General features: G+C 37.5%; 1 protein-coding gene across 2 annotated transcripts in view; it reads right to left on the reverse strand.

The window, feature by feature from the left end:
• LOC149827316 (hyperosmolality-gated Ca2+ permeable channel 1.5-like) overlaps positions 1 to 24,460 on the reverse strand; it is a 75,547-nt gene that overhangs the window by 19,254 nt on the left and 31,833 nt on the right. For both annotated transcript variants that reach the window (XM_090019277.1, XM_090019278.1), the window contains exons 5-8: positions 15,196 to 15,297; positions 13,834 to 13,953; positions 13,590 to 13,670; positions 2,562 to 2,902 (exon numbers count right to left, since the gene is read on the reverse strand). In XM_090019277.1, the coding sequence (XP_089875403.1) occupies positions 2,562 to 2,902; positions 13,590 to 13,670; positions 13,834 to 13,953; positions 15,196 to 15,297 (644 nt within the window). The remainder of the gene's footprint in view (positions 1 to 2,561; positions 2,903 to 13,589; positions 13,671 to 13,833; positions 13,954 to 15,195; positions 15,298 to 24,460) is intronic.

The raw sequence follows: 24,460 nt of genomic DNA on the forward strand, positions 1-24,460 counted from the left end.
TCGTCACTCAGCCAGGTGAACTCGGTGACTCGGCCCTTCGCCTCCCCCAAATAGTTGACTTTATGGCGAAGGATCTGACTGAGGTGCTTTTCGGCCCATTGTGTTGTCGAGGAGCATGTTCCCTTGCGACTTACATTGTACAGTTGCGCTTAGAGTCTGTTTTGCTTTTGTTGAGTCTGATATAAGCTGCTCGGTTCAGGTAAATCAATACCCCGAAGGGGAAGCCCGTATACTTGAATTGTAATAGCCTGCGGGCAAAATTGTGAATGAAGTAAATGCGTTGAGCTTTCTTTTGTTCACCCTCGTTGTGATTGCTTCTTGTGATTGTAATTTCTCTCCCTCTATTCTCTCTTGCTCTCTTGCACTCTGATTACAAGCTTCCCCGATCGGCAAGCGAGCTGACAAGTAGGCTTGCGGCGGTGAGGAAGGACCGTCGCGCCGCGCTGGCCCATTGAAGGAAATAGGCCCGTGACAAGTGGTATCATGTTAACTTTATATTTTGTATAAAATATATAAATATATGAATGAATATAATATCTATATTTTATAGTATTTTACCAATAGATTATATATAATATGCATTATATGTTATTTTTATAAATATATTTAATGTATAATTTTATTAATACAAGTATAACCATATTTTTATATATAATATATATAATATTTATATTATATTTCATATAATATATGTATATATGTATATATATATAAGGGGGGGGCGTGCAACCAAAGGAAGTTGCAACATCTATAACCAATGATGATAGGATGTCTCTCTTTCTCCGGTGTTCAAGCGTTTAATCAATCAGACCTTATATATTTCTTCTTTATAATGTTTTTAATAAGAAATATGCTTTACAAGAAGATTTTACAACATATAGACATGTTTTTCAAAACATGAAAAAATGGATGGCTCACAATTTTACAATACAAAGTATTGTCGCCCATTGATTTTTAGCACTTTAAAAAATGCATCTAAATATTGAAAATTCATAATCCAAAATATGATGCTTAATAAATAAATGATAAAAATGCAATATATAAAGCCTGAATGATAAAAAAACTCGATCGTTAGAGAAAGAACACCACCCGATCATCATTGGTTATAGATTTTGCACCTGCCTTTTGTTGCACTGTCCCCCTTCCCTATATATATATATATATATATATATATCATAGAATACGTTTACAATTGGCAATTATAAGTTTTCTCCAAAACTTGGACAATTTTAGACTTGTAGTTATAACACAATTTGTATTACTATACTGAAAAAGACAATAAACACACAAACATGTATAGATATATGCATAAAATGTATATACTTGCATATATATATAATGGGTATATATTTAATATAGTCGATTGTAGGTACAATCTAGTTAGAATCTCATGATGCAAGTTGTTTTGACTCAATCTAACCTCGTAGATGTGTTTAGCATGCTCTATTTAGTAGGAAATGGCCCTTGGATCATGTTTTTCAATGAAAAAACATGTTTTTCAATGGAAAAACATGTTTCAAGTCAGAGAAAATCGGTACATTTACCACCATCGCTTTTGCATCACTAGAAAAATCTGTACACATGTCAGATTCCAGCAATTCAAAAGCCGGTTCCACTAAAAACATGTAGATCACATATGTGGGGTCTATTGGAATAAAAAAAATTAGAAGTTGCTAAGTCATTTGTACTTTGTACATTCAAACGATTATAGAGTATATACCAATCACCTGTATCGTTCGTTAAAGGTAATTTCTCAGCAAGGGTATTTCTCGGAGAGATTTTCAAAAGTTGATAAAACTCGAGAATATCTCGGAAAAATCTTGGGAGTTTAAATTTTTGAAAAAAATATAAATAACAACAAAAAAACTAAGAAAATAATAAGTTTTGTATTATTTTTTAAAGGTTTTAAAATATAAAAGAAACAAAAAAATAGGAAATGCAAACTTAAAAAAAAAACTCAAAAATATCATGCTAATATCACGATATTTTTTTTATATACTGATATTTTGAAAACATCACGATATATTCCTGATATTATCGGCAAGCTTGAAATTGCCGATAATATCATGATACATTCAAAATATCGATGACATTGGTATATACACACACAGACACACTTACTTCTATATGGGTGTGTGTACATGAAAATCTTCATGAGAAAAAACTACTAGCATCTTTAAAAGTATTGTCAGACTAATAAACAATCACATAGAGAGGAAACAGCCATAAACACACACACAAAGAGAGAGAGAGAGAGAGTTGTTATGTTAACTACTGACCGCCTGGACAAGATGAATTACCTACAGTATAGTTTCAATTGACAAGGATTATCCTATGCAATTCAATGGTGAAAATCATATTAACTGTGATATCAATATATGTAAGAAAATTTTAAAAGTATAATTTGGCACAATCAAGGAACTGGCAGATAAGAGAACAAGATGGGAACTAAATATAGTCGAAAAGGAGTTTCAGGAATGTCTCAACCCTCACAACACCGAAGAAACTAGAGTTTAAATTCAAAGATCATACAAAATTTAAAGAGCCTGAATATTACTCACACTTCTATTATAGGCTTCAAGAAAGGTGCTGCTTTCTCAATTCCTTCAATGTTGGCTAGTGACTGTACAAATGCTATTGGTATCATAAAGAAAAAGGTAAGAAAGAAAAAAGCCACAGCCACAATCAGTTTCCTGATAGTAAGAGAAACAAATGGAATTGGTAGATTGTCCCAATAAACATCTCGAGGCTCGGGTGCCCACTCAGTCAACCATACTGTAGGATTCCTAGTTTGTTGTGTTTGTGCACAGATTGCAGCACCCCACCGACTTCTGAAGGACACAAATGCAGCTGGCATAATACATTTTTCATTGTTCATTATCCTTTCCCGCTCCTTAGCCTCCTGAAGAAGAGAAAAAGAAAAGGAAAATGGCTAAATACAAGTGCCAATTGGTATGGTAAACAAGGATGGATGAAAAAATACATCAGAGAAAAAAAAAACTAGTCTCCAAGTTTGACAGTACGGGATGAACATGCATAATGAAGTGTCCATGTGACGGAATCTAAGGCATTTTAGACAAGTCCCCTATTTAATAAATATAATACTTTCTATATTTTGGAGGCAAATCTGCACCCCACATGCTAAGTCCTTAGATTCCCTTTTCCTGTAGTTACACCTAAATCTTAAAACTGTATTTCGGGATACAAGTATTGCAACGCAGTCAATAGGAAATGAATAATCTCCATGAAAGTGACTTTCTTTGACCATTCCTTATGACAATGATGGGATTAAGGGTAAGACTGATTACCCTCAATATACAACTCTTGGCCAAGCCTTACCCCAATGTGGAAGGAGAGGAAATCAATCTCACATTCTTGACCCATAATACTTTCCTCTGATGGCAAGGGCCTGAACCATTAAACTTTTTATTGTATGTTGGCAGCCCTAATGGGGGCTGTATAAAATACAACAAAATTATAATAAAAATGCCATACTGATGTGATGTTAAAAATAAAACCTGGAAAATACAAGAATAGAATATAAATTACACATGTCACAATATAAAGATAACATTATTCAAACACAAAGGGTCCACAATAAGTTAAAGAGGTACACAGGGGATATAGAGAAAGGGTATAAGCACCAAAGGAAGTGCAAAATAATTAATAACATCAAACAATAAAAGGTAATCTTTAAGGCCTACATTGCTATATATATGTATTTCTTTGTTTGTAATAGGACATGCCCTTCTAGGGGCATTTTCATCTTTTTACAGGATTGTAATAGGTCCTGCCCATTAAGGGCAATTTTGTATTTTTAGTTTTTTGTTTTGTTTTTTTTTATTGTTTCTAGCCGTTGCCTTTTGTTTCTCCTATTTAAATGAGATTTCACCCATTGTCTAAGTATGCTTTTCTAAAGCATTTCTTAAATGAATAAATATTTATTGTTTACATTCTTATGCTATCTTGAGTGTTGTCTGCGAGAGCTAGTGTGAGGTGTGGCCTTGTGTTTGCCCTAGTGGCTTTATGCTTGTGCTCATATTTGAGGGTTCATTACATGGTATCAGAGCCCTTGGTGTATAAACCCTTGGGCCTTGTTGATCATGGTGCTCGTGCTCATTGCCATTCTTCCACACTTTTTCTCTTGCTTTTTCACTTCGTCATGTCCGAAAGAGAGTCCAAAATTGAGCTTATTCAAATTGAATGGATCAAAGTTCAAACTATTTGATGTGAACGGAGGTAATGGAGAACCACCTCAAAATAAAGAAACTTTGGGGTTATGTGTGTAGAACGATTCCCGAGCCACAATTCAAGCTCACAAAGGAGAAAGATCAAGAGAAGGCTCTTATTGGAGAGGAAAGAGAAAGAGTCATTCAAGATTATTAAATAAAGATGAAAGATTGAAAAAGCGAGCATGCCAAGATTTTGGCATGGTTTATGAACAACGTGGAGTTGAAGATTTGAGCCAACCTTGCTAAGTTCAAAAAAGCTAATGAAGCTTGAATATTCATGAAAGGCATGTACACTCAAAGGGATCTTGCTAGATTTTGCAAAAAAAAAAATAAGATTCACAAAGCAAGAAGACACGAGTGTGTGTGACTATTATAGTGCTTTATACCTCAATGAGAAGGAGGAGCTGCCATTGAGTTAAGACAAATTGAAAATGAGCATTGTTTTCAATTTCTTCATGGTCTTAGCCTAGAAATTGAACAAGTTTGAGCCTCTTTGCTTCATAAAACTTTTTCATCTCCCCTAAATGAAGCTTTTGCTGAGTTATGTCAAGAAGAAACTAGCCTCTTGATGACAAAGGAAGGAGATGAGGTGCATGCCGCATCGAGATCGAAGAACAATCTAAGAACATATAAGCCTCCTCATTTTGGGAGGCAAAACTGTAACGCCCCAAATTTCAAACTTGCGAACCTTTTCAGAAAAACAGGCAAGAGACTAGAAATATTTCTTTCCTTCAGAGTTTGTTTATGAAATCAGCGAAAGATTTTTTTTTTGATATATCATAAGGCAAGCTGACAACTTTGGGCACGTTAGCTAAAAGAACCAAAACTCACAAGATTCGGATATCCCAAGGAAAATCCGATACAAAACCATAGCGTCCAGGACGTGAGTTAAGAGCAGAAAGAAGAAGTCTTGAAGCCATCTTGCAATCGCGCCATCGCCCGTAGAGTACCTAATCATCACTTGTACCCATAGAATGGGTTAGTTTCGCGAAAAACTAGTAGGTGCACAAGAGAGACTACAAGAAACTGAATTAAGTACATTTAATTCAGTAGGTTACGCAGTTTAAAGCAGATATGCAGTTAAACAGGTAAGCAATGCAAATGCGTAAGTAATGCAAGCGAATAAGTAGTGTGAGCAAGTAAGTAGTGCAAACGCGTAAGTAGTGCAAACAGTAAGCAATTCAAAGCAAGTAAGCAGTGTAACTGACAAACGCAGTATACGATTCAATTGATCGTAGGTTGTGAACCACCATGCAACTAGCTTGTTCTCGTTCCTAGAACGAGGTCTCTGCATTTAATCACCATCAAGACATCGTTTGTCGCTCACTACTTCTAACAAACGCTTTGTCCTGAACAACCTTAATTTATTCTCATCTCTCAAAACCTTATGCGGCCAACTGCCACCTATTATGACTCACTAAGGCGTCATACTTTCTCAGAAAAGCTCACCCTTCCGTAGAAGGTCGAAAACATAATCACTAACTCAAATCGCTAACGATTTGATTCTCACATCTGAGTCCTGCATGTAATCATGCTAAAACAGAAAGTCGAAACTATGAATTCATAGTTGGCTATCACAAACAATCTCAGAAGCTCATCACAGCTCACCATAACTTTTTATGGTAAGCAAAAACACAAGATCTACATCGGATCGCTCGGTCCGAGAGATATACGACCTGACAAGGAATTACTGCCCTAAAGGGTATACTTGGTCTTGGACCATACACTTCCTCACAGGAGTTCACCGTCTTTGCGGCTACCCGTTCGTGGATAGTGTACTCACTCTAGCCGGGTCACCTGATTTTGATCATACATACCCCCACAGCAAAACCTTTGGGAAGTCTGTCCCCAACAAATGCCATATCCAATGAAAATCATTGTGATACACGCATCAACACAAATGATCGCTCTTAGGGTCGATAGCCACTAATACAAATGACAAGATCAACGCTGGATCACCTGGTCTGGGAAATGTATAACCTCACAAGGAATTCCGCCCTAGATGGTATACCTGGTCTTGGACCATACACTTCCTCACAGGAGTTCACCATCTTTGCGGCTACCCGTTCGTGGACAGTGTACATCCTCACATAGAATCTACCACTCTAGTCGGGTACTAGGTCTTGATCATACACGCCCTCGCAGATAATCCCTTGGAGATCAGGTGCTCGACAGACACCCCACTCAGTGATACATGCATCAATAATCGACTGCTCTGAACCATTGACCGCCTCGGGGTCAGTAGCCACAATATGGGCACAAGCATGTATATCAGCGTTATGCAATGTATCACTTCACATAGAAGCATATAATCCTACGCATCGTATTATTGCCACAAGGAACATTACAATCCTCAAATAGGACCTCAAAGCATGAGTAAACGACACATGAGAACATGCAGATATGGCAATCCAGTTGATTCTATGAGCGAAGAGTAACTAACTCTACCCGTCAGCCAAACAAAACAACTGAATAAGACAAGCACTCATAACAATGCTCGTAAAACATACAATTACCATCAAATGGCTCAGTCCATCAACAAGTAATTAAATTAATCGTAAGGCATAAACCATTCATAAGGAATCATACGGCAACAATTATATCACAATATGTAAGCAACTTATAAGACAAGCGACCACATCAATCATAGTAGCCACCAGTTCGTAGAGTACAAGTTGTATGCAATCACATCAATCATAAGAGATGCAAGCCAACAAGTGTCACGCTATAATAAGCACCAAACAGTTCGACCAAGTGATAAAGCAAGTCAAATGTTAATATGTAGCAACTGGCATAATGCTATTATTATAAGCATTTAACTAGTATGAGAAGCTCTTTATTACTCCGCAAAGATTTGCGTAAGTAGTTTAACCAACTAGAGTAATGCCTCGGCAGGCGTGCACAGCTCAACGAGTAGCATACTGAACTACCGAGCAAGCAAGTGATTGACCAGTGTGAACAGACTTTATGTTTCGATAATTACTAGCCTGCAGGTACGCGCAGGCAAAACGTAGAAACAACTGAGACTAGTTCGGGCGTCTGTTATTCTATGTATTTTCAATAACCCGAATAGTTAGTTGAGTTCGCTCCAAAAGGACGGCTTTAGCCGAGAGAGGATTCCCCAAAGGAGGCAGTGCCACGGACGCATCCAACTTCTGCAGAAGTATTGAGCTAACTATTGTAGCCCCTTTCCCCTAACTCCAATGACTGGGGAGGCCGGATCGTTGCCCGTAGGGTAGTTGTTAACAACATGTCCATTGGAGTTTGTACCGCTTTGTCCTCTCCCTTGACATACACATAGAAGCGAATAAATACGGTAGGGGTTGCTTAACTAACGACCCATCCTATGTTGTGGTCATTAAACCACTCGAGCATCTTGCCTGTGAAGGCGAATGTGAGGCCATTTATGTGATTACAATATTTTGCATTTAGCGTTGTTCGAGGTCGCACGACCGTCTCATCTGATCATCGCAGTACTAGACGTGTCGTGCACGACTACAAGTACTCTAGGATGAAGGGGGTATAGCTCCTCAATAGAAGCCTCAACAGGAGTGTTTCACAAAGATGTAAAGTTTATCAACTTTACTTCATCTTTTGAAACAGCAGTACCTTGTGCCAACATTATGCATGTGATTATCTCGAATCACATCTGCTATCGGGGTATCTACATGTCTCGCATGACTCGATACCGGCCTCGATAGACGGGATATGGGTTTCTCAACAGAACACCCGCTAAGAAGTTTGCTCGAACCCCCAATTTGGGATCACCCGAGATATGCCAAAAAGGCGAGCAGAACCAACCAGTCACATCCTTCCAAATGCTTCGATTTGGATCAGTCTTTGATGCTTTTGCGCAGCTCCCTAAAATCTCAAGTCGACTCTGCAGGATTGCGCACACGAAGAGCTAGGATCCTTATGAGGTATCCCTCTCCTTAGACGAGGATGTGTCGCTCGCTCCCGACTGAACTCTTGTCGCAAGAGGGAGAGTGGTAAATGCCCCTTGCATCCTCCACGAGGATGCCTTTAAGGCATACGCAAAGAGCAAGAACCTGCACGTCATCTGCAATAGCAAAGCAATACCAACACATATGCAAAAGCAAGAGACTAGGCGCAAAGCGCGACGGCAAAGTAAAGGCGGTAAGAAGAAGTGCAACACAAGCCCTCGGCACAACGTGCAACGGCAAGTAAAAATTGTAAGCAAGAGTGCAACGCAGAACCTTTGAGTTATGCGCAATAGCAAAGTAAAGGAACTGTAAACAGGAGTGCAACGCAAAACCTGTGCGCGATGCGCAACGACAAAGTAAAGGACAAGGATCGCAAAACCGCGTCCTTGAGTTAAATGTGTACTCGTATAAATATATATATATATATATATATATATATATATATTTATTTATTTATTTATTTAATGGTCCCTTTTTAGTTAATTGAACTTAATTCAATTGTCCAAGTCTTCTGTGCAATCTTCCCCTACCTTTAAAAGTTGCAAGCTTGCTGGCATCTACGAGTGTAAGCGATGGACGACTCGGGTTGCAGAGCGCGAGCAGGATCCGTCGCACGAGCTGCAAAAGTAACAATCTTAGCAAGCTAATACCAAAAATAGAAGGTCAGGGGCACTGCCGTTGTCCTGACGTAAAGAAAACAGAGGCAGAGGCATCGTGCCCTTGCGCACCTGCTACAAGCGCAAGAAGCAGGGGCAGGGGCTGCGAGCCCCTGCTGACTTGCTGTCAGCGGATTCCGAGGAGGCAGGAGGGTCGCGCCCTTGCCCGAAGAAGACAACGAGAGAGGCTCGCCCTGCCTGCCAAGAGAGCAAGGAGGCGAGGCCTTTCCCTGCAAACCACTAAGGGGGAGGCAGGAGACCGCACCCTGCCTGTCGAATATGCAAAGAGGGCTAGGGGACTCGGTCCTCTGCCATCTCTGCAAAAGGACAGCGGCGACGATCCTGTTTTGTCCTGCAAAAAGAAACAAAGATAGGGATGAGCCCTTGTTTGCCAAGCAGAAACAGAACACAAGGAGGGCTCGACCCTCCCCTGAACAATAGAGGGAGGAAGGGAGGTCTCAGCCCCTTCCCAGCGAAACACGGAAAGAGGGAGGGGATTGACCCATTCCCTACGCAATAAACAAGCAGAGAGGGGCTCGACCCCTCCCCCTGTATAAAAGACAAGCAGGGAGGGGCTCGACCCCTCCTCCTGCATATTACGAAAGCAGAGGGGGTGAACCCTCCCCTGCATGACAAAAAGGGGACAGGGAGGGATCGACCCTCCCTGTGAAAAAGAAAGGACAGGGAGGGATCGACCCTCCCTATGACCAAGAAGAGACAAGGAGGGGTCTCGACCCTCCTTGTGAACACAAAAGGGTAGGCAGGGGCCCCAAAACCCCCTGCCAGAACCCTTCTCACAGGCGGCAGGGGTTTTACCCTTGCCGACCTGTCGGCTAAGTGGCAAAGGCTCGGCCCCTGCCGACTTACCTGAACAAAAGGCAGGTAGGGGAGGCGGGGCTTGCCACCCTACCGTCAAAGGCACGAGCAGCCCCTCCCCTGAAGCTCTACGCCCCAGAGAAGAGGCGTACCTGAGGCTGCCGAAAAGAGGGGGTCCTCGATGGGGTTGCTCGGCAACACAAAGGTCGACGAGGAGTGTCACATGTGGCGGCGACAGCGGAGGTCGAGTAAGGAGGCTCTAGCAGACTGCCGGCGATGCGATCGTCGGAGCTCGGAGGCCGCCTGTCGGCGTCTCCACTCGCAGGCGACAGCGAGAGAGAGACGCAATAGAGGGGAGAGAAGGGGAGAAAGTGTTGGCCGACGACTTCCATCGTCGATGCCCGGTTGTCACGAGACAGAGACAGGAGAGGTAGTGAGAGTGGAGAACGAAAGAGGAAAATAAGAGGGGGAAGCGCGTACCTGGTGGTCGCCGGTGGCGACAGCGGCGGCGTCGGAGGGAGGTCGCAGGTGGCGGCAGGTTGATAGGGGTCTCCAGCGACAGAGAGTGCAGAGCCGAGTCGGGGAGAGAGAACGAGAGAGGAAGAAGGGGGCGGGGGTTCTCTTTGAAACCCCTGCCTCGCTGTCTAGAAAACACGAAAGGCGGTGCCTCCATTTGGGTCCGAGTCGGGTCCGGGTCTGGATCCGACCCGAATCCAAGCTAAAAAAAATTTCCGGTTTATTACAAAAACAATGGAGGAACAAGAAAACATATGCAATTTTTGCAATGAATCGAGACATATCAAACCTGATTGTCCTAAGCTCGAAAAGAATGTGGCATCCATTGGAGAGCAACCAACCAAAACAAGTGATGATTCAAAGAAAGGAGGTGATCTCAAAGATTTATCCATCGGTTAATTGGCGGAGGCTCTCCAACAGTTTTTGAAGTCTAACACCTCTACTCTATCTACATTCGGTGATGTGGTCTCATCCCCAACTCCTCTCGGTATGTCTTCATGGATACTTGATTGGGAGAACTTCTTTTCACATGACACTTAATGCATCTCTACTATCTGATCAATGCACCAACTATCATATATCTTTTGTTTCCACCGCTGATAGAACATCTTTGAAAATCAAAAGAATTGAAAATCTAGAAAAAGTTTTGAAAAACTAAAAAGAATTTTTTGTTCCCAAAATTCAATTTAAATTTAATTTTCATTTCTCAATTTTTTTACAATGGTTGTAGAATCTCCTTTTCACCTATGGATTGCTTTGTGCAGGATCTTCAGTACGGTAAGCTGATTGGGCAAGGCCAAAGGAGAAGAGATCTCTACTACATAGATTTGTTGTCTTTTCCCTCTAAATATTTTTGTAATCATGTTCAAAACAAGGATATAGCTACTTGGCATAAAATAATTAGTCGACCTAGTGCCTCTAAATTGTATCTTTTTCCTTTTTTAGGAAACATTTTATAATGAAAAAAGTGTTCATTTATAATAAATGCATTCTTGAAAAAATATATATTTCTCCGTTTCCAAATAATAGTTTTGTATCTAAAAGACCTTTCGAATTGGTGCATTCAAATGTGTGGGGACCGACGCGTCATGTCAAAAGGAGAAAATTTCTATTATGTTATTTTTGTTGATGATTGTACTAGATATGCATGGATCTACTTTCTTAGGTTCAAATTGAATGGTTTCACCTTTTTTAAAGAATTTTACATGCATGACAAATATTTCTATCCTTCGATCGGATTCGAGTGGAGAATATATGTCAAATGAATTTCAAAATTATTTGAAACAAAATGGGATTATTCACCAAAGATCTTGTTCAAAAACTTCACTACAAAATGGACTTGTAGAAAGGACTTATTTCAAAGAATGTTTGGGCAGAAGTCGTAGTTACTACAAATATTTCTATCCTTCGATCGGATTCGAGTGGAGAATATATGTCAAATGAATTTCAAAATTATTTGAAACAAAATGGGGTTATTCACCAAATATCTTGTTCAAAAACTTCACTACAAAATGGACTTGTAGAAAGGACTTATTTCAAAGGATGTTTGAGCAAAAGTCACAGTTACTACTATATATTTAATCATTAGAATGCCTTCCTCTTCCCTAAAAAAAAATCACCTTTTGAAAAATTATTCAAAATATCTTCGGATTTCAAAAGATTAAGAGATTTTGGATGATATCATATTTTCACAAGTGTTTGATACTCTTTCAATAAATGACAAACTTTCACCCAAAGCCATTGAGTGTGCACTTATTGGTTATGGAGAAAATAAAAAAATGATATAGATATTATGATTTTAAAAATGATAAGTTATATATCTCTAGAAATGTAACATTTTTGGAAGAACAAAAAGAATTTGATAAAAGTAAACCTAAAAAGGAAGTAGACTACGCATTTCTATTTGATTTATTACCTAAGAAGGGTACTAGAGAATCTAGTATAAATGATTATGATAATGTTGCATGCCTTGGTGAAAAAACTTCTATTGATACGAATGGTGAAAATCCCCTTGGTGAGACCTCTAATGAGATTCATGTTTATACACGGTGTGAAGGTGAGGGTCAACCATGGGTATTTGAAAATTACTCACAAGGTCAATTATTAGAATAATCTATTTTCATAAAAGAACCCATCCCTAGAAAATCTCAACGGATTTCTAGACCTCCAAATAAATTTGTATCCTATGACTTTTTCTCCAAGGTATAGGGTTTGTTTAATGGAAATTCATGCCTATCATGAACCTTCTAATTATAATGAAGCTAAGAAACTACATTGGATAGATGCAATGAATGTGGAATTAGATGCAAACTACTTGGGACGTTGTAGACTTTCCTATAGGAAAAAGGGTCATAGGTTGTAGATGGATATTTTAAGTCAAGACTAAAAGTGATGGTTCCTTAGAAAGATATAAAGTTAGATTAGTTACCAAGGGATATTCACAAAAATATGAGATTGAGTATGAAAAAACCTTTGCCCCTCTTGCTAGGATGACTAGTTAAACGTCAATAATGTCTTTCTTAATGGTGATCTTTGTGAGAAAGTTTATATGGATCATCCGCCCGAGTTTGTCATTGAAAGGGGTAAGGTTATTAAACTTAAAAAGGCTATTTATGGTCTTAAATAGGGCCCTGAGGCTTAGTATGATTGGTTTAGTAAGGATATTATTGAAAGTGGATTTGTTTCATGTTGTACTAAGACTACTCATTTTGTTAGAAATGCAAGAACCAATATAAATGTTTTAATGTTGTATGTTGATGATATGATTATCACTAGAAGTGATAAAAAAGGGTATTGATGAGGTTAAAAGTATTCTTAAAAAAAATGATATGCATGAATCCTTACCAAACTTTTGGTTATCTCATCGTTAGTTTAAGTGTGTGTGTGTGTGTGTGTGCGAGCGTGTGCGGTGTGCGTGCGTGTGCGGCGTGCGGTGTGCGTGCGTGCATGTGTGTGTGTGTGCATGTGCGCGTGTGTGTGCGTGTGCGTGTGCGTGTGCGTGTGCGCGTGCGCGTGCACGTGTGCATGTGTGTGTGTCCTCTAAGGGCATTTTCATCTTTTCATAGGATTGTAATAGGTCCTACCCAATGAGGGCAGTTTTGTATTTTTAGTTTTTTGTTTTTTTATTTCCTTTTTTTGTTATTGTTTCTAGCTGTTGGGACTAGCCCAACTGTTAGTAGGACTAGCCCATATGCCTCTTGTCATCCATTGTGTAAGTATGCTTTTCTAAAGCATTTCTTAAGTGAATAAATATTTTTTTTTTACATTCTTATGCTCTCGAGTGTTGTGTTTTGTGAACTATTGTGAGGTGTGGCCTTGTGTTTTCCCTAGTGGCTCCATGCTTGTGCTCATATTTGAGGGTTCATTACATACATAGTCCAAAGACTATTAGTGGAACTACAAAATACATAAAGAATTAAACTTACTTCTTCTGATGTCTTGCTAATTTCGGCAGTGTAATAGTCAATTGAATCAACTCTCTCTCCCCAAAGTCCCAAGAATCCAGTCTACATAAGATAAACCATAAATATAAGGTTTAAAATCTTGGACATGTATATAAAGATGTCCTAGCATATTTACTTTGCTATATGTACCCATATAAATGTCAACAAGTACACGATAACATGTACTTTGGAATTGCAAAAAGTAGGATATATAAGACAGTTTTACCTTCCTGGTTGGACGCTTTGCTGGATTTCTTTCATACTTGTTTTGGTTATAAACTAGCCAATTTTCAAGGCTTTTCTTCTTTTTAACCAGCTTCGCAAGCTTGTTTGCATTGTATACAACCTACAATTCATTCATCAGAAAAAGAGAATCAAACAAATAAAGTGAAACATCAATCATACTTTATCACTCCAAAAGAAGGCATTAAATGCCAATATCTAACTAAATGTTTAAGGCACATCACAAAAATAGAGAAAGTCATGCACAAAACAAGCATCTATAAAGAAAGTTATGCATGAAAGAATCATTTATAACTAAATGATCATAGTTTGCATTAACCATGGCAATTAACTCAACTGCACACTATCTACGAACTAGAACTGTATAGTGTGGAAGAGTACAAATTTATTAAAACAATACATGGCTCAAAATGTATGTTTCTAAGGTGCATTAGAAATATTAGAGCAACAAATATACTCTAGCAGTCGCCTCTAACACCTACTTGAGTTTGCTCAAGTGACACAAAACTCAGATTGCATGCATTCTTGTTAGCAAACTGTGGATCTAGCACATGATAGAGCTAATATTCTAACGACTAGTAGCAAAGACCAGAAAAGTACAGCAAACAACAGGGGCTTAAAACTAAGCTGCACACACAGAAGCTGGTTATCATGACACTGATCAAGCACAATATCATAGTGAAGTATTAGAGATTTGTAAAAATATGTCCACCCTTGGCTAAAAATTTAACTGTTGCACTAAGGGTTTTTCACAGTGACATAAAGCACTAAAAATAATTATCAACATAGAACTGATAAAAGATTCAAAAAAATTGCTGATAGAAGACAGCAAGAAAAGCTCCTCAAGAAAACAACTAAAACAAAGGCATAAACACAAAAATGTACAGTAAGTTGTAGGCTTGTCATTATTTTCAGCACATGGTAATTGAAGCATATGTTATCAGCCCAGGTTGATGACAATACACAAAACCAGTTAGACTTGAATGTACCTTTAGATGAAAGAACACAGGATACAAATTCTGTTGAAATGCTTCCTATATTCATATGTTACATTGCTGCATATCATCACAGAATCAGAATAGAACTGTTATAAATGCATACTGATGGGTATTATTGAAACTTTCCAAATGTACAGGAGAACCGCATGCAACTTAAGTCCATATATTTTTTAAATGCAGAGGAAAAAAACTGACACTGAAATTCAACAATCACATAGAATTAAAAACCTTACAAAAGTAAACCTCAAAGTCTAAAAATAACAACAGTTGCATGGCGATGCTCATTGCTAAGACAAAAGCAAGTAATAGCAGTGATCAATATGAATACAGTTGTAAGTTATATGAACCTGGTGTGTGAGATACTGATCAGGATGATTGACACGAAAAAAATGATCAACGTGCTCGCTGACTGACTCATCAGGATCTGGAGGTATATTTCGTACAAGAACCTGAGAAGGACCAACACAAATAAATAGTGGCACTTAATAAAAGAAAGCTATAATTCTATCTTGGTAAAATGCACCATTTATAACATGAATTTTGAAGATGAGAAACACATATAGATACAAATTCAGATGATTTTGTCTGAAAAAGATATAACAAACTTTCTTCTTAACATAATATGTGCATGTATTTGCATATCTATGTGCCTTTGAATTTTATGTCTAAATGTGTCATCTATGGGCATCCATGCATGCATGTCTGTGAGATTATTTCCATGTATGTGGTGGAGGGAATGCATGCAGATGAGTCTGTGTGCATATGACTATCAGAATATTGAATGTTGAGACAGACCTGTAACTCCTACATAGCAGGAATTGAGTTAACAAAGACGAAAAGACCCAGAGATATCCAATAAAGGATAGAACATACTTGTTTCTTAGCTTGTATTTTTTGCATGTCAAATATACAATACTGTGCAAATCCATGACAATAATCAAAAGACTTATAGCTTTATGTTGAATGTTAGCATTTCAAATACAGAACCACCAAGGGAATCAGAAAAAAATGCAACTGAGAGTATTTGCACCATGAGTGACGAGGTCAAAAAATTGTGAATGTTTGGTTATGTTCCCATGGTTTAAAGGCCCATATAAGTTGAAGGCATGGCATGGAATCATGATCGGATTACAGAAATAGTAGATATCAACATCTGGTTTCACATTCAGGAATATCAAGTATCGAATATTTAAATCAACAATGTCAATTAAGAAAAAAAATATGTGATTTTCTCTACACATGCTACAGTCAGGCCATGAGCCCTGTAACCAAGGCCATGGCCTCTTAAGATACACCTTAGCATATAAAATTCAGTGGAATGTTTCTCCAGTTATATGTAGAGAAGCATATGATTTCACCTAAAGTCTAACACAAGCAAATGGAAACAGTATTTAAACACATATCCAAAAAGGATGGCCCTACAAATAAAAAAAATTTGACCAAAAGCTAACAAGTATTCAAATTTCACTAAGCCAATATGCCAACTAAGAGTGCAACATTAACTTCTAGGCTGTAACTAGCTCTGTAACAAACGTCTGATTTCTTGGAAGTTTTATGAAGATTTTTCAGGCTGACATTTGAAAATATTTCTAGATTTGAGTTTATCAAGATATTAATGCGGTTAGCAAACATAGATATTATCAAAAACTAGATTTTAATAAAAATTTCTTCCTTTCATAGATTTTCTTGTAATGAGTTTTTCTCTGAAATTTTTGAAGAGTAAACTTCTTAGAAATATCCGAAGAAATTTAATTCTTGAGATATTCATAAGAACGACATTAGTAACATAATTGGCAAAATTGTCTTTAATTCACTAAATTGTTATTCATTAAGAAGAACATATATATGCAGCAAGAAGGCTCTACTTTGATCATGGGTAGATTCAGAGAACGAGATCACCAAACCATAAAAAACAATAAAGGGTTGTTACGATGAGTATCACCTACATAAAAACCCCTAGAGGTCATCACTTTAACATGAGACTGGAAGGCATGGAGAGTTGAAGAATTCATAGGAACAAACTTATTTCAATTAATCAAGGAAATTAGTATATTATGGATATGAAAAAACTTAAACTAACCCAAAGATATGCTGCTAAAATTTTCTGCAATAAACACTTTGCCAAGGACTCTTAGGGGATCTATAAAGGATAGGTTTTTATGACATGCATAAATAAAACAGAAGGCACAATAAAGACAAAGAACATGGACTCTCATCAGTGCACATTTTCTCTTTTTCTTGCTGAGAAAACCCTTTCCTAATAGAAAGAGTTAACCCTCTTCCAGTACCTAATCCACATCAATCATTACAAGAAAAAGCTTAACTTTTATTTGCCAATGCTTAAAGTTGGCCCCTTAAATAATTAACATTGGAGAAGTATTCCTCTGTTTCACTTGGATAGGGGTATGGGTACATATTTGACACAAATAGTACAGGTAGAACACATGTTTTACTAAAGGAGGGTGAGGACAACAGCTACGTAGGTCCACCTACACCCACTTACTGGAAATCAAAGTGTAAGCTGCATCTGCTCAATCAAATCCCAAAGATGTATTCATCATATATCGCATTTTTTCAACCAAAAAAATATGACCTCTCAAGTCATGAAATTTGGTACATTGTGGGCAATTGATTTTTGAAACTCCTAAAAAACCTACCTGCACACCACAATGACATCATCCAAAACTTGTTTCTACTAAACATTATATGTAGATCACATCTGTAGGTTTTAATTAACAAGAAAACCTCAAAACTATGAAAATTTATGGTGGATGTCAGTGCACCTAGGGAACCACATCATTACTAATCTATGTTCACACACACACACACACACACACACACATAGATCAAGAGAAAAAGAGAGCTTCCAAAAATTGGCGAAAAACATTATTTATAGAAATGTGAAATATGTAGTCCAAGGTTGTAAAAAGTGTATTGTAACCCGTATTGGCCAGGCCCAAAATAAGATACATATCATATCGTAAAAAATCATATTTTTAATTAAAAAAACCCCAAAAATAAAAATAAAAAGGAATAAATCTAAAAAATTTGTAACACTAGAAACAATGATAAATAAATCCATAATATCACATATCAAACAACTATGAGCTGCATAAGACATTGAACATTCAATAATCAAAGATAATATGCTATGAATCGAATGCATATCTCACAAGAAAAATGCAAACTATGAAATAATATGCATATTAAACAACCAAACCAAGTTAACAAGTCACAAGATTCATGATAGTGCATGTTTACATACACAAAAACAAAATCATAAAGTATTTCTCAATACGTACAAATGAACATGGACTCGCCCTAAGGGGCCTTATATATTTCAAAAAAATAAAATTGAAATCAGTGCAACTTAAATTTCACTGATTTTGTATCGTAAGATATGATACACCTTGTATCGAGATGTATCATAAGATACACCCGATACAGGTACGATACACACCCGTATCGTATCGAGTTCCAACAAAGTTACAATCTGTATCGTACAACACAGTACAATACTTACAACACTGATGTAGTCTATTAGTGTATATATATGTGAAAGTACCCAGCACCAGAAACCAAGTATCAGTTTTGATGTCAGAAAGTAAGGCATTTTGAAATACCCATGTTACATAGGCATTTAGGAAAAAATAACAGTATTTAGCATACATTGGGCAATATTATTAGCATTTCTAACTGGAAGATCTCCAGGAGCTCGAAAAGTGAGGACGAAAAGAAGAGAGTCCTCTACTAGCACATACCTCTATCAACTATTTATACAGAAAAGAGGTTTCTTTGGTACATTGTGGTTGACTCATAGTGAACCAAATGTTATAAGGAGGTGTAACTGATTCATGAAGTATTGTATCATTTAATGACTTAGCATTGATCAATATTTATGGTGTGAGACAAAAAGACATTCTTTGAACCATATGTAGTGCTTAACTCTTTTTTCTTCAATTTGTTTTCAGCTTTTCTATCTTTATTTCTACTTCCCATATTATTTAGCAGAAAACTCTAATAACCATTAAGAAAAGGGCAATATTAACATGGTATAAAAGTTATGTTAGTATCCCAACACAACCGAACACTTCTTTCTCCTTTAGAATGAACATCTGTATGGTTTATACTGTAAAAGTATCTTTAACAAGATACTATAGTCGATGGAACGATATAAATGTGTGAACATACACACACCAAGAACACTTGGAACACTTGTGCACAAAAAGCACAAAACACGAAATCACAAATGTGCAAATGCACTCATAAGTTTCATAAACAATAAAAAGGTTGGGCAATAAACCCCAACACCCTTGAGAGAAATACAAGAGGGAGTGCCCATCTTTATAGGGCTTTAGGAGACCTTGGAGGGGGCTCCACATAGTCGTTGGAGCCCCTCCAACGGTCACAAATGTAACCGTTGGAGGGGTCCAACGACTAGTGTGTTGGGCCCCTCCCAAGGTGAGTACAATGCATTAAATTAAAAGAAAAAGAAATAAAGAAAAAGAAAAAGAAAAAGGAAAAATACAAAACATATTCTCGAAAAAGAATATGTGTAAAATGCCTAAACTACCCCTAATAGGAATATATATATTTTATATATATAATTGGTAAATACATATATATATATATTATATATATGTATATGTATTACCTTATATATATAAAATATATATACGAAATTACAAGTTTGATTACATAATTTAACACCCCCCCTCAAACTTAGGGCAGATGACCGATAGTTTGCCAAGAAGGAAGTTGAACCGCGGAGCGCACAAGGCTTTAGTAAAGAAATCTGTCAACTGATATTCGAACGTGACATAAGGGAGATCAATAACTCCTCGGAGATATGCTTCACGAATATAGTGACAGTCCATTTCGATGTGTTTAGTCCGCTCATGAAAGGTGTGATTCTTTACAATGTAAATTGCACTCTTGTTGTCGCAGCACAGCTTGGTGGGTCCTTCAATTGTGATCCCCATGTCTTCTAGCAATTGGTGAATCCAAACAATCTCTATGGTAGTAGTTGCCATGGCACGATATTCAGCTTCAGTTGAGGAGAGCGACATCTTTTGTTGCTTCTTGCATCTCTACGAAATTAGTGAGTCTCCTAAAAATACACAAAAACAAGTGGCGGAGTGACGGTTATTTGGGTCACCTCCCCAATCAAAGTCAGTATAAGCAATCAATTTTAAATCGGATGAAGAGGACAGAAAAACTCCCTTATTTAGAGTACCCTTTATGTATCTTACGACTCGCAAGATGGCACTCATGTGAACTGATGTAGACACATGCTGAAACTAACTTGCAGTATGGACTGCATGGGATATATCTGGTCTGGTAATACTCAGATACATCAAAGATCCTACAAGCTGTCTGTAGGGTGTAGGATCCGAAAGAGGAACCCCATCATCAATTTTCATTTTTGCCCCTACTACTGCAGGAGTTTCGCAAAGCTTCTCATCTGTAATACCTGACCTGTCAATGATCTCAGAAGCAAGCTTAGTTTGAGATAAGAAGTAACCTCTAGGAGAGTATGCTACTTCAATCCCCAAAAAGTAAGTTAGAAAACCCAAATCAGACATTTCAAATTTATCTTTCAAGATAGATTTTATACTTTTAACCCCGTTAGAATCACTCCTAGTGATGAGCATGTCATCAACATATAATAATAAAATCACAATCCCTGCATTGGATTTTCTAACAAATAGAGCAGTGTCTGTAAAACAAGAAACAAATCCATTTTCGATCATTACAGAGTTAAACCTATCATACCAGGCCTTGGGGGCTTGTTTTAGGCCATAAAGTGTTTTTTGAAGACGAAACACTTTTCCCTTGGGAGTCTTCATCCCAGGTAGAGCATCCATATAAACTTCTTCGTTTAAATCACCATTTAAAAAAACATTTTTAACATCCATTTGATAGATGTTCCATTTATTGATAGAAGCAACGGTTATAAGACATCGGACAATGACCATACGAGCTACATGAACAAAAGTTTCTTCATAGTCAATACCATACTCTTGACTATATCCTTTTGCAACCAAACGAGCTTTATATCTTTCAAGGGATCCGTCACTTTTAGTCTTTACCCTGAAGACCCATCTGCACCCTATTGTTTTCTTACCTTTAGGAAGATTTTGAAACTCCCAAGTTTTAGCTTTTCTCAGAGCTTCAAGTTCATTGTTCATTGCACTAATCCATTCAGGATACTTTTGTGCTTCTTCAAAATTTCTAGGTTCTATATAAGAATGAATGGCACTAAGACATGCTCTATATTTAGGTGAAAAAGAGTCATAGGAAATAAACCTAGAAGGAGTCTTTCTACTTCTTTCGGTTCTACGAGGAATTACTTCGTTCTGAGAAGCACTTGAACTAGTATCATCATATCTTTCAAGAGCACTTCTAAAGTTGTTTCGATCTCTATGAATATAGGTGATAGGGTCTCTAGGTAACCCTTCATCAGTATGTTGATGTGATGAAGGGAGCAAATGGACATTTTCCTCAGTTTCAAATTCATTTAAGTTACCTTGATCTGACTCATCATCACTAGAGTCATCATCTTTATTTAGTAAATCAAATAGAAAAGAATAGTCCATATTCTCATTATGAGATTCGCAACGTTCGAATCCACTAAGATTTTCCAAAAAACTCACATTTCTGGAAACATATAGTTTATCACTTTTGACATCATAACAACGAAAACCCTTTTGAGTTTCATAATAGCCAAGAAAGGCACAAGGAATGGCCTTAGGAGAAAGTTTGTCATTTTTATCAGTAAGAACAAAACATTTACATCCAAAGACCCTCAACCTGCTATAATCAGGTTCCTTCTCGTACAATTTTACAAAGAGAGAAATTTTGCCTAAATTTTTCGATGGAAGTATGTTTATCAGATAGACAGAGGTAAGGGCTGCCTCAGCCTAGAGGTTCTTTGGAATGTTTTGTGAAATAAGTAAAGTCCTAGTTGTTTCAATGATGTGCATATGCTTTCGTTCGGCTAACCCATTTTGTTGGGGGGTTTTCGGACAAGATTTTTGGTGAAGAATACCAAAATTTTCAAGATAACTTTTGAATTCATTTGAGAGGTATTCTCCTCTAGAGTCGGACCTAAGGATTTTTAGGGATCCATTGAATTGATTTAGAATCATCATATGAAAGCTTTTAAAAGTTGAGAAAACTTCATGTTTATGTTTAAAAAAATAAATCCAACAAAACCTAGTATAGTCATCCACAAAAATCACATAGTATGAAAATCCTCCTTTTGACATTACAAGAGCCGGACCCCATACATGAGAATGAACAATTTCAAAAGGTTTTGTCGTAAACATAGATCTTTGAGAAAAAGGCAAACACTTCATTTTCCCAAGAATACATTCATTACATATAAAATCACTTTACAAAGATGTTTAATAAAAGGAAAATAGAAGATTTTAACAATATTGGGATGACCCAATCTCTTATGCCATACATGAATATTTTTGTTTTGAACAACATTACAAAATTGACTCTTGGGAACTTGAAGAAAATCAACGTAGTAGAGGTCTCATCTTCTAGAGCCTTCCCCAATCAATCTCCCGGACTGGCGATCCTGTATCCAACATTTATTAGAAGAGAATTTTATATCGCAACCATGGTCCGAGAGTTGGGAGACGGAAAGAAGATTTAAATTAAGTTTTGGGATAAGACGAATTTTGGAACAAAAAAATCTTGTCTTTCAAAATTGCTTATTCCTTTAATCTCAAGAGGTGTTCCATCTGCGGTTGAGACAAAGGATGAAAGAGTATTTTTAGAAAAATTTGAAAGGGAGCAAGTACTTGGGGTCATGTGAAAGGATTCCCCGGAATCTAAAAGCCAAGATGTCTTACCGGGGGAAAAAGATGACATAGTGGCTCCGGAAATGCCTCCCTTGAGAAGAGGTTGCAAAGCATCTACGATTTGTTGAAGAGAAAGAGGCTCACTTGATGAAGGTCGTTCTTCCGCTTGGGATGCCATAGCCGTTGCAATAAATTTCTTCCATTTAGAACATATAGGTTTGATATGTCCCGGTTCTTTACAAAAGTGGCAAGTCAACTTGCTATAGTCCCTCTTGCCATATCGATCATTTCCTCCTTGGTTCTTGAAATGAGGAGGTCTATAGGTCTTCACGTTATTCCCCGGTCTTGACACGGCATTAACCAATTCACCATCTTCTTGAGCGGAAGAGGTAACAAGAATGCTAGGATTATTCTTGCTAATCCCCATACGGGTTTCTTCACCACTTAGCTTGGTGATAACATCTTCAAGGGAGAGAGATGTAAAAGCGGAGATAAGAGAGGACCGAACTTGTTCAAATTCGGGTCTAAGGCCGTTTAGAAAATTGAAGAATCAGTCTTCCTCAAGTTGTTTGTGTCTTAACTCGATAGCTTCTCCACTCCATTTTGGTTCAAGGATGGCAAACTCGTCCCAAATAGAGGATAATTCGGCAAAGTACTCCCGAATGGTCATATCATTTTGTTGGAAGGTTAAAGCCCTCTTTTAGAGAAAGTGCTTGTGAGATAAGTCTCTTGAAGTGTACATTTTCTCAAGATACAACCAAGCTTCGGAAGCTTTTTTAAATTTGATGATATTGGGGTTAATCTTGGTCTCAACGGATGAAAAAATCCAAGATAAGATCTTGAAGTTCTTCATTTCCCAATCATCATGCTTTTTTTAATATTCTTCAAGAGCCTTTAGTCTCTCATCCCCTTCAAGGATCTTAATATCCCCTCCTTCAATGATGGTGATTTTGGGTTCCGGTTCCGATATTGAACCATGAATGTAACCCCAAAGCCCCTTTCCTTTAATATGGGCTTCCATATTACCGGCCCAAATATGATAGTTTGAGCCATTAAGCTTAAACCCAAGAGAGAAATGGGAGTCTTTTTCGCCCATTAGAGAGGAAAGAAGACAAGAAATAATACGTACCTTAAGTATTTTCCGCGTCTTTCTTGATAAAAGAGGCTTCTAAAATATTGCCTGAAGAAGATGATCCACTTCAATCTCAAAAAGCTTGAAGGCACGCTTTTCAAGATACTCAAACGGAGGAAAATCGCAATTACTTCTTCAACGAGGCTTTGATACCATGTAAAAGTATCTTTAACAAGATACTATAGTCGATGGAACGATATAAATGTGTGAACATACACACACCAAGAACACTTGGAACACTTGTGCACAAAAAGCACAAAACACGAAATCACAAATGTGCAAATGCACTCATAAGTTTCATAAACAATAAAAAGGTTGGGCAATAAACCCCAACACCCTTGAGAGAAATACAAGAGGGAGTGCCCATCTTTATAGGGATTTAGGAGACCTTGGAGGGGGCTCCACATAGTCGTTGGAGCCCCTCCAACGGTCACAAAGGTGAGTACAATGCATTAAATTAAAAGAAAAAGAAATAAAGAAAAAGAAAAAGGGAAAATACAAAACATATTCTCGAAAAACAATATGTGTAAAATGCCTAAACTACCCCTAATAGGAATATATATATTTTATATATATAATTGGTAAATACATGTACATATATTATATATATATGTATATGTATTACCTTATATATATAAAATATATATACAAAATTACAAGTTT

The sequence above is a fragment of the Nuphar pumila genome, chromosome 10, assembly GCF_984573655.1.
Source record: "Nuphar pumila chromosome 10, dmNupPumi1.hap1.1, whole genome shotgun sequence".
Classification (NCBI taxonomy): Eukaryota; Viridiplantae; Streptophyta; class Magnoliopsida; order Nymphaeales; family Nymphaeaceae; genus Nuphar; species Nuphar pumila.